At 35.2% G+C, this 11699-nt stretch overlaps 1 protein-coding gene across 2 annotated transcripts; it reads right to left on the reverse strand.

The window, feature by feature from the left end:
- Positions 1–870: 870 nt before the first annotated feature.
- LOC107551519 (mitogen-activated protein kinase 14-like) lies at positions 871–11699 on the reverse strand. Of its 2 annotated transcripts, XM_016233135.1 has the most exons (14): positions 11692–11699; positions 11492–11497; positions 7318–7484; positions 6001–6130; positions 5234–5292; positions 4287–4398; positions 4114–4143; positions 3032–3079; positions 2759–2873; positions 2532–2603; positions 2376–2455; positions 2203–2281; positions 1216–1389; positions 871–1041 (listed from the first exon to the last, which is right to left on the reverse strand). In XM_016233135.1, exons 3-14 carry the CDS (start codon positions 7464–7466, stop codon positions 980–982), a joined length of 1110 nt encoding a protein of 369 aa, XP_016088621.1. In that variant the 5' UTR covers positions 7467–7484; positions 11492–11497; positions 11692–11699; the 3' UTR covers positions 871–979. The 2 variants fall into 2 exon arrangements, with proteins under 2 accessions (XP_016088621.1, XP_016088620.1); XM_016233134.1 differs by lacking the exons at positions 11492–11497; positions 11692–11699 and having other exon boundaries at positions 7318–7541.

An 11699-nucleotide genomic window follows, 5' to 3' on the forward strand; every position in this document is an offset into this window, starting at 1 on the left:
AAAATTAAAAACTCATACTGATCCACCACTGTTCTGAATATTGACAGCATTGTTAGGATATTGGTGAGGGAAAAATACACACTTATTCTTGTGATGTTCGCCTCAAGATTAGAAAGGGCAACAGGCACAGAGCACTGGCTAAAACATGAGGGAAAAAAAAGTACCAACTCTTCAGAGACTTAAATAACGCTGTTAAATGTGCACTACACATTAAACATTTGTTGGCTAAACAGATAAATACTACCCAACCACTATTCAATCGCATTCCCATGAGACCTAAAAACCACACCTGACCAGGCAGTGCCAAAATATCGGGTTACAACAGGCAAACTACGCTTCCATTCAGTGAGGGTTTAGCTGGCAGGTCAGTTAGTATTCCTTATACTACTTAAAGTACAATTCTGTTGTTGTTTAAGTGGATGAACCTGATAGCAATTGTCCTGTGAGAGATACCAACCTCTGTCAAAGCAGATGATTGATTTACCAGAGTGAAGAAGACCTGATAAATGACAGAGCATGCCAAAAACCAATACAAGGTACCTGATACACATTTTTGGTACACTGTCATCCAGCAGATCCTAAATATATTCCTTTAACGGTGCAGCAGGAAACTTCGAAGAAGACTGGCACGTTTGAACAGAGATTTAAGGTAACTTAAGATACTAACTTTACCTACCAAATACCGTCCCCTAACGGTAAACTATTATTTTAACGTCTAACTAACATCCAATGGTTTGCTATAAAATACTATAAATACTATAAAAGTTCATATTAAACGTCAATATAATATAATATAATTAAGAACAAAGAACGTCCACAAAAAATCTTTTATTTTTTTTACACTTTTATCTTTCCTCACTAACAATAACAACAGGTTTTAAAGACATCTAGCCAATGGCATTTGACAAAAAAGCGAACAATCGTCCATCAGTGTCTTTAATTCTGTGGAGTGCTGTTCTCTCGATGTGAATATGAGGTATTATGTTGCAGTCACTCTGGGGTTGTCTGGGTCAAATGTCATGATCTCCATGTGGATCAGACCTGTGAGACATGAAAAGGCAGAATAGCATTAAAAAATATAAATTATGTCAATGCCAACATAAGAATTTAGAAATGTTTCAGAGCAGATTAAACAGAATGGCAGAGTACAGAATGCATTTTAAATGTTAAATGAGATGGAGTTTTATATGTATGTTTGTGTGTATGTGCTCTCACTCTTCCATTCGCTGACAGCCAGATCCAGACTCTCAAAGGAATCATCATATGCAGGAGACACAGGCTCATTTTCAGGGTCGTGGAACTCAGAAAGATATGGATGCAAAAGACCGTTTTTTGCCGTAAGTCTGACCTCCGAGTCTAAAACCAGCATGCCTTCCAACAGGCCGATGGCTGTAAATAGAGCACACATTAAATCAAGCTGAATTACAGTAAAGAATACATTAGATGGGAAATCTTGTCAAGACAAACATTATTATCGGCTTTACAAAGCCTTGTTTGAGAGTTTAGAATATTATTAAATGCTTAAAGCTTTGTCAAGCAATAATAATAATTATGGCTATCATAGTAATATAGTAGCTAATGTAGTAGTCTACCACTAGATGGTGAAATTTCCTCATTCAAAATCTATGCAAAATCACACAAATGCGTTTGTGACAAACGGGGACAGTTCACCCAACAATGAAAATGTGCTTAAAATTGACCTCTGCGCTAAATGGGTGCCATCAGAATGAGAGACCGAACAGCTGATAAAAACATCACAGTAATCCACAATTAATCCATACGACTCCAATCCATCAGTTAATGTCTCTGTTTGTAAGAAAAAAAAACATTGGACTGTTTTCGTTGTAAACGGTGCTTAATCTGTACATATTTCTCCTTTTTTACTGGATAAAGCAGTGGTAGAGTACTTGTATTTTAGCCTAAAACAATGGTTTGAAGGTAAAAATGTCTTAATAATTTATTTGTTTATTAAAAACATGAAGCTTTTTGCTTCACGAGACGTTAACTGATGGACTGGAGTCATGTGGATTATTGTGATGTTTTTATCAGCGGTTTGGATGGCACCCATTCACTGCAGAGCATCCACTTGGTGAGCAAGTGATGTAAGGCTACATTTCTCCAAATCTGTTCCAATGCAGAAACAAACTCATCTACATCTTGGATGGCCTAAGGGTGAAATTGATTTGGGAGTTGTGGACATACCATTAGGATCCATACCAGAAAAGACCTCTTTGAAGGCCTTTTTCTTTTGTACTGGAAGTGAGCGGACATATGATTGTGCCTGCAAACACATCAAAACAATAATGGAAAAATAGACTCAAGAATCACATGTTCCTAAAATAGGCAGTAAGAGTTGTCTGATGGTATTTGCCTACATCTTTGCTTTGCATTTTCTGAACAAGCGTTGAGCTTGGTGTGCCTGTCAAGTTGAGGATCTTCTTCAGCTGATCAATACCTTCACATAGCGTTAAAGAATAGGCACTCCTTTGGTCGACAGATATACTTAAAAAGCGAGGAAAGAGAAAGGATACTGTCAGTGCCTGGGAAAAGCACCTTTCCTGTTATCATCTCAGCCAGGATGCAGCCAGCAGACCAAACATCAACTGAGAACAGAACAGAACTGAGTGACAGAAGACTAGATACAACAGAACAACAGAACAGAAAATGACCCATCCACAAAAGACACAATAGAAAAAAATAGGGTCAACCTCTTACTTTTTAAATCACCTTGTACACAATGTGTTGGGTCAAAGGTCACCTGTTTGAGTGTAATGCATCCAGTTGAAAATGACTTCAGGGGCTCTGTACCAGCGTGTCACCACATAGCCCGTCATCTCAGTTTCAGCGTGTCTCGCCAGTCCAAAGTCCAGGATCTAACAAAGAGTGTCAGAAAGCAGGCCACATTGAAAATGACAAAAGGTTTCAGGAGTGAAACAAATGATCATTTGTTCATAATATTATTTGTAATATTTTACAATTATTTTGCTGGTCATTAATTCTATCATCATTTACTTTCACTTTGCTATGTTACCTTTAATTCACAGTTTTCATCCACTGCAAGGTTACTAGGCTTAAGATCCTGAAATAAGACATCAGTGATCTCTGTCATTTCATCATGTATATCATCGAATGTGTTTACATGCACATGCATATTCCAATAGGGCTATTAATCAGATTTTGGCCATATTGTGAAGTATAATGTAAATACGTGGAACTAACATTTTATTCGCATTTTTTTAAAATATAAAAAAAAACATCATGGCCTGCATTTGTAGTAATCTCATTATTAACATTTTGCATTTAATCATGCTATTAAATTAATCAAAATTGACAGTAAAGACAGTAAAGTTTAAATGCTGTTCTTTTGAACTTTCTATTCATTAAAGTATCCCGGTCCCACTTTATATTAAGTGGCCTTAACTACTATGTACTTACATCAAAAAATAAGTTCATTGTACTTATTGTGTTCATATTGTATTGCAAAACACTGCTGGGTAAGGTTAGGGACAGGTTTGGTGGTATGGGTCGGTTTAAGGGCGAGTTAAGGTGTAAGGGATGTGTCAACAGTGTAATTATAAATGTAATTACAGATGTAATTACATGCAGGTATTTTTTAAATATAAGTACAATGTAAAATCATGTATGTACACAATGTATGTACACAATAAGTGCATTGTACCAAATGATTAATTTTAATGTAAGTACATAATAGTTAAGGCCACTTAATATAAAGTGGGACCAGTATCCCGGGGAAAAATTATCACAGTTTCACAAAAATATTAAGCAGCACAACTGTTTTCAGCATTGACAATCATCTGAAATGTTTCTTGAGCAGCAAATCAGCATATTAGAATGATTTCTGAAGGATCATGTGACACTGAAGACTGGAATAATGGTGCTGAAAATTCAGCTTTGCATCACATGAATACATTTCATTGCAAATATTTTCAGATAGCAGAAATGTCATTTTAAATTGTAATAATATTTAACAATTTCATATTATTGATCTTATTTTTGAACATGACAGACTTCTTTCATAAACATTAAAAAATCTTACAGACCCCAAACATTTGAACACTAGTATTTAAATACTGTAAGATTTATTGTACATACCCGATGTATGATCCCAGCAGAATGGATGTACTAAGGAAAAAAGTTTCAGTTACTATTTAGATGCAATATCATTCAATATTCAATATCATCAATAAGTGGTATTCAAGAAACTTGGTGTATAACATCTATCAAGAAGAAGAATTAAAGTTGCAATGAACAGAATGATGGCAAACCTTGAGTCCTCGCAGTATCTGATAGAACAGGTATGTGATGATTTTGCTGGTTAACTGTTTCTTCTTCATTATGTGCCCAAGATCCTGAGCGACAAATGGCATCACCATATAGCTGGGCAAAAGCATAAGAAAATGCAAGCATTTCAATATGGTTGACGTTTGTGTTTTTCTATTCTGTTTTAAAAATATCTTAACGTTAAAAAATCACTTGCATCAACCAAATGGTCAAAAATAATAATTTTTAAAAAACTCTGCATAGAGCACATAGTCTCAATCACACAAAAATTCACACATACAGGTGCATCTAAATAAGTTAGAATGTCATGGAAAAGTTCATTTATTTCAGTAATTCAACTCAAATTGTGAAACTCGTGTATTAAATAAATTCAGTGCACACAGACTGAAGTAGTTTAAGTCTTTGGTTCTTTTAATTGTGATGATTTTGGCTCACATTTAACAAAAACCCACCAATTCACTATCTCAACAAATTAGAATATGGTGACATGCCAATCAGCTAATCAACTCAAAACACCTGCAAAGGTTTCCTGAGCCTTCAAAATGGTCTCTCAGTTTGGTTCACTAGGCTACACAATCATGGGGAAGACTGCTGATCTGACAGTTGTCCAGAAGACAATCATTGACACCCTTCACAAGGAGGGTAAACCACAAACATTCATTGCCAAAGAAGCTGGCTGTTCACAGAGTGCTGTATCCAAGCATGTTAACAGAAAGTTAAGAAAAAGATGCACAACCAACAGAGAGAACTACAGCCTTATGAGGATTGTCAAGCAAAATTGATTCAAGAATTTGAGTGAACTTCAAAAGGAATGGACTGAGGCTGGGGTCAAAGCATCAAGAGCCAGCATGCATGCTCTGCATCCTTCAGCCTGTCATGACAAGCATAATATTTTTGCCCAGGAATGCATTCTGTTCATCTTGACACTCACAAAGTATCAAATTTCTCCAGTGTGGAATCAGGGGTGAAGACATTAAGGAGGCAGATAACCTACAAGAAGAAGAATATATTTGAATTCAGGGTTGGTCTCTGCATCGCAAAAATTTGTTAGATTTGTTGATTCATTTCGCAATTATTCAGTTTACGCCAAAAACTCAAGAGTGGCACATATAGAGTTTGTTAATTTTCTTATCTTTCTCGCATTTTAGGGAGTATATGGTAGTCCATAGAACTTCAGGTTTAGAGTTGTCAATGTTAGCAGACTGACTAGGCGACAGTGCCACTGGCCAAAGTGCAAAAAGCAGCTTTGGAATATCTTACCCTGAAGTCATATTTCTTTGCTGCTTCCAGCTATATGTTTATTTGCTGTTGCTTAAAAAATCATTAAAGCAAACTTTGCCCTGGAAAATTCAATGCTGCTAAAAATAATTATGAATTTGAAATGCCAGTGAGTCAGTGACTTAACTGGGCTTGGATTTGAAAAGAGGATAAATTATTGCATTAATTATTCTTGATCCTCTTGCTACTCAACCTGAAGTCCATATTAAACAAGCAGCAGTGTGAGGTCAGGTATAATGTTTACTAAGCACAGAAACCGGTTTGAGAAGATAAAGGGGGGCTTTCACAACAATAGTATCATGAAATCTTTTCTTTCTCTTTCAATTGACAGAAGGATTATGAAACGACATGCATACATAAAGCTCTGGTCTAAATGATAAATGAAAGTTCATAAATTATAAGTCTGTCAAGAAGACTTACATTGTCGTGCTGGATATGACGGAGCAGCCGGAGTTCTCTGTAGGCACGTTTAGCATGGATCAGAGACTGGAATGGTCTGTATAGCTTTTTAATGGCCACCTTTTCCTTTGTCTTCTGGTCAATTGCAGAACTGCACACAAGTTATCATTAGAAGCCTCATCACATGTTCAGTTAACATGAAATTAGTTTCACAGATAACAGAGAGATGGCATGCAAGTCCCACTATTGTATGTCATATTACGTGCATTTTACAGGTACATGTTAGATCATGCATACTGAAATAATAATAAAAAGAATATAGTACCATTTTTTTGCAATGTAGCATTTTAGGAGACAATTACATCCAAGAGGACTTTTATGCTGGACAGCATTTAGCTCTACTGTACCCCATTACAGAGAACAAAATGTGTGAACTGAAAATTTTTGAAAATGTCTTATATTTTGGGTCAAATTTTATTATTAAATAAAGATAGAAAAAAGAGCTATTTAACATTGCATAACATGCTTAAAAGATCAAGGCCATGATTTGTTCAAATGTGGGTCAAATTTGACCTGTAGAGTCGGGGAAAATTTTTTTTATATTAAAAACAAACGTATTATAATATAATTCCAATACCAAAACAAATGTAGCATCTTCCTTACGTACAAAAGGTCAAATATAAAATAAAAATAATACATAACCATATAACCAACAATACATAACCCTTTTCATTTTATTTGTATAATTCATTATCAGCGGTCAGAAATGGCATATATCTAAAAGACTTTGCACATGACAGAAGATAGCTATTGATTGAGACAGTGTCAGTATTTTGGGGGAATTTCTGCGTTATCTGCAAACGTGCTGAAACCTGCCCCTCAGGCATGTGAGTTCACATCTGTTTATTTCACCCAAGCCTCACTCAGTCTCAGATCTATGTCATAGATACATATATCATATGCTGCTAATATTACATGTGCGTAATAAACATAAGTAACAGTAAAGTGTAGCACTGGGTTTTTAGTACAAAACTAATAGATTAATACATCTATATCACTGTTAAAAGAAGGTAGTGAAAAAATAAAATAAATAGGCTTTCAAAAATAAACAGGCTTTATTCAGCCACTGCATTTTCCAAATCAGTTCCATAATCTGGCATGTAGCATATAAATCCCATTTACTATAGCCTATAAACCTCCTTAACATATACATTTCAGTCTCTCTTAATATTTGCCATACACCATATAGAAACCCCTCTTACATGTACAACATAAACCTCCATTAACATATGTAAGTCTCTTTCTACATATAATAATTCACCGTAACAGCCCCCTTACCACACTGTCCCATAGGCTCCAGAGCCAACGGGCTTGAGTGAGGTGTACCGGTCAGGAACGTCCCATGTAGTTTTCTGGATTTCCAGTCTGTGGAATCCAGCTTTTAGAGGTGAAGCCATTAATACGTCCACCTTACTCTGCGTGTCCATTTCCGTCAAAGCGCACTGCTCGACCCCTCGGATTGTTCAGAGACCCAGGTGAGCGCCAGAGGACACGCCCACCTCCACACACCTTCACCGTCACGTGATTAAAAGGTGAGGGTCCTTGTTCTCTGCTCATCCAAAACAACAACAATTATGATTTTAACAGTTGCTATTTGTCTTTTGCGCTGAGTAGCAAACTTCTGACTTCTGACTTCCGTCTGTCCTTGCTCCTCAACAAAAACTATACGTTTTGTTGAACTTCCAGTAAGTTGAGGATTTTATTGACTACTACCATAAAAATGAAATAAACAAAATATCAGGAAGAATCTGAAAGCTCTTTGAGAGAGATCCTATTTCATTCTTTTTTGTAACTGTAGTAACCATTATGTTTGGTAAAAACAATGATTTCAAATATTAAATAAAAATATTAGAAATAAAGATATTCATAATATATAGGCCTAATATTTTCTGCATTTTCTGATATAATCTTATTTGTGGAGGTTTTAAAAACAATGTATAAAAGAATACATTTATAATATATAAAAACATAGGTGAGTTGTTACACTTTATGTGCTACATGCCAGATTATGGAACTGATTTGGAAAATGCAGTGGCTGAATAAAGCCTGTTTATTTAATTTTTCACTACCTTCTTTTAACAGTGATATAGATGTATTAATCTATTAGTTTTGTACTAAAAACCCAGTGCTACACTTTACTGTTACTTATGTTTATTATGCACATGTAATATTAGCAGCATATGATATATGCATCTATGACATAGATCTGAGACTGAGTGAGGCTTGGGTGAAATAAACAGATGTGAACTCACATGCCTGAGGGGCAGGTTTCAGCACTTTTGCAGATAACGCAGAAATTCCCCCAAAATACTGACACTGTCTCAATCAATAGCTATCTTCTGTCATGTGCAAAGTCTTTTAGATATATGCCATTTCTGACCGCTGATAATGAATCATACAAATAAAATGAAAAGGGTTATGTATTGTTGGTTATATGGTTATGTATTACTTTTATTTTATATTCATGTATAACATATATTTCTTAGGGTTGGTTAATGTTACAAGTGCAGTGGGGCATGTTGTCGCTCTATATGGGGTAAGTTGTCAGAATGCAACCTCCCATTAAACATCTGTTATAGACAAAATGCAAATATACACTACCATTCATAAGTTAGAGGTCGGATTTTTCTGTTTTTGAAAGGAATTAATAAAGAAATGAATATTTAATTCAGCAAGGATGCATTAAATTGATGGAAAATGACAGTAAAGACATTTACGTTGTTACAAAAAAACATCTATTTCAAATAAATGATGTTCTGAACTTTCTGTGCATCAAAGAATCCTGAATTCTACAAAACATATTTCAAGGTTTTCATTTTTAACTAAAATGACCAAAAACAAAATACTGTTTTCAGCATTGATAATAATAAAATCAGCATATTAGAATGATTTCTGAAGGATCATGTGACTCTGAAGACTGGAGTAATGATGCTGAAAATTCAGCTTTGCATCACAGGAATAAATTACATTTTAAAACATATTTAAATAGAAAACAGATATTATAGATGTTAATAATATTTTAAATTGTTACAGTTTTTACTGTATTTTTATTGCCGTCTCAAACAAAACTGAATATAGATTTGATGACACTAACCTCGCAAACTTTGATCTTCAAAAACGAGTATCTTCAACAGTACCTCAGTGAACTCAACTTTGTTTCCAGACAGACTGATAAAAAATGCTTTTACTCTCTGACAACAATCAGATTAGAGCTTATAACATCAAAAAGTGTTTTCCAGTTTTGTGTGCATTGTTATGGATCAGAGTCGTCAGACAGTTAGTCCATAGACTGTGGGTGGATTGTGTGACATCTGTGGCTGAGTAATGTATGACATCCAGCATAACCATAGAGAAACGTGTGAGCAAATGAGCAGAAGAAAAGACATGAAGAGATGACACTCATTCTTAGAATCATCCAGATAATTCCCACATAGGCCTACGCTGACATTGCTGCAGAAAAATATGCCTCATTGTTATTTGTCAGAGGGTCATGAGGCTCTGGGAATGTTAGTATGAGCTGCATGTACAAAAAAAAAAAATTTAAATGAATAGTTCACCCAAAAAAATGAAAATTATATTGTCATTTACATGCCTATATGTCATTCCAAACCTGCAAAACAGAAAAGAAGACATTGGACCTAAATGACTTTCATTGTATATGGACAATAAATAAATAAATAAAAACATACACATTTGACAAGATCTAATGTTGGTCAGACAGCATTTGTCAAGTAAGGATTGGTCAGAAAGGCGGGATTTCAGGGTCAATTCAGAGGTGGTTCAGTTACATGTGTTTTTCACATACAGGTGTTACATCAAATAGAGGCAGTGTTTGCAGATTCCACTTCTTTTGGCTTTGGTGTGTAAGAAAACACTGGATTGCAGAGGAATAAATAGACACTCTCACAGAAGGTCTGAGGTCAGTCAGTTCCTCAAGGCAGAGAACTTTCAACACGTTCAAACACCAAAAAAAAAAAAATAATAAAATAACATTTTTGTAGTAGCTGGAAAATTGTTTTATTTATTCTAATGTGTTTTAAATGCATTATTTTAAATTGTATGTATTTACTGAATGTGTGTATATGTATATGTATATATATATATATATATATATATATAGTTTGATATTTCTGTGTCACCTTTTTCAGTTTTTACCTTTTTTGTGTTTCATAAAGGTATTTACAATACACTGTAGGTTTCATGATCATAACTTACACATGCCGAAAATTATTATAACGATATAATGTAGTGTAATGTAACTACAAGGTGTAGTCAACATCTGTGGCAAATTTCCCCATTAATGTCAAATGTATTTTTTCCTAGCCAAACTTGAGGAAAATGTTAACTTAATGTAGGTTTATAACATTTACATTTTAAATTCAAATCTAAAATCAAAGTTTTAGACTTTAATTTTTCTACTTGATTTCAAGTACCTACCCTAAATGTTCACTGGAGTAAAAAGAGGCAACTATCCAAGTCTTCCCTATGTAGTCTACATAGAGGAAGAAATAGTGAATGTTGAAGAAATTGAATATTTTGACAACAGCGGCCTCTTCGGGTTGTAGGCAACATTACAAGTCTTAGGTGAAATTAATCCTTTTTTATCTTTAGGCGTTTTGACAGAGTGCTTTTGACCGTTTAATTTAGCTCAGTTCAGTTTTTTAGCTTAATTAAATGCCATCTTAAGGAGATTTCTAAAGAGTATATTGGTGTGTGTGTGTGTGTGTGTGTGTGTGCATGTTTATGTGGACACAAATTTGTATAATAACATGGGTATGACATAGGTATTACAACGAGAAGGTGATTTATGAGGACATTTTCAGTGTCCCCGTAATTCAAAAGGCTTATAAATAATTCAGAATGAGTTTTTTTGAAAATCTAAAAATGCAGAAGGTTTCCTGTGAGGGGTAGGTTTAGGTGTAGGGTTGGTGTAGGACAATAGAAAATACGGTTTGTACAGTATAAAAACCATTACGCCTATGGAGAGTCCCCATAAACCATAAAAACAAACCTGTGTGTGTGTGTGTGTGTGTGTGAAAAGCAATCTTGGCTTGGCTTTAGGTCTCTTTGTCACCTTTTATAATGTACTCAGAAAGTGTCTATGACTGCAACACACATATTCAAAATATACTCCATTACACTGTGATTTTCAAAGCAATGAAACGGTTCTGATATGGTCAAATAAACATGATGTGTTTGTGGAAAAGAGTAAGGCCTTGATGTCAGTTTACTTTGAAGGTGTGGAAGAGACTGCCCATAGGGCATACGTAGGGGTGACAGGAGATTGGTTGTATTTTTATGATGCCCACTGTGAGGTGAAGAGGGATTGGTCACATGACAGTGATGCTGGATGAGAGGTGTGGCGCGATTGGGTGTGTTTTCATGAATGTGTTTGTGTGTTCTTTCTTTGGCACACTGTGAACTCCCACCACACAGACACACCCACTCAAACAAACACCTACTCAACACACCCACCATCTGTGTGACCATGAGCATATACTCTCTTTCTCTCTGTCTGTCGCACACATAGAAATACTGCCAAAGGTAGAATGTTTGAAACGATAAATCAGGATAAAAATTACAAAATTTCCTACACTATTTTGCATTTCCTCTCAATTTCACATTTTGTTTGGATTGATAGTTAGCCCCAACGTGACCTT

The sequence above is a fragment of the Sinocyclocheilus grahami genome, unplaced genomic scaffold (assembly GCF_001515645.1).
Source record: "Sinocyclocheilus grahami isolate Dianchi unplaced genomic scaffold, SAMN03320097.WGS_v1.1 scaffold426.1, whole genome shotgun sequence".
NCBI lineage: Eukaryota > Metazoa > Chordata > Actinopteri > Cypriniformes > Cyprinidae > Sinocyclocheilus > Sinocyclocheilus grahami.

Coding starts and splice junctions, on each gene's coding strand:
- LOC107551519 (XM_016233135.1), bottom strand. CDS start 7,466: ATGGACACGCAGAGTAAGGTGGACGTATTAATGGCTTCACCTCTAAAA. Junction 2,456..2,531: donor GCTTTTCCCAGGCACTGACA/GTATCCTTTCTC, acceptor CGCTATGTGAAG/GTATTGATCAGCTGAAGAAG. Junction 1,042..1,215: donor GGCTGTCAGCGAATGGAAGA/GTGAGAGCACAT, acceptor CATGTCTCACAG/GTCTGATCCACATGGAGATC.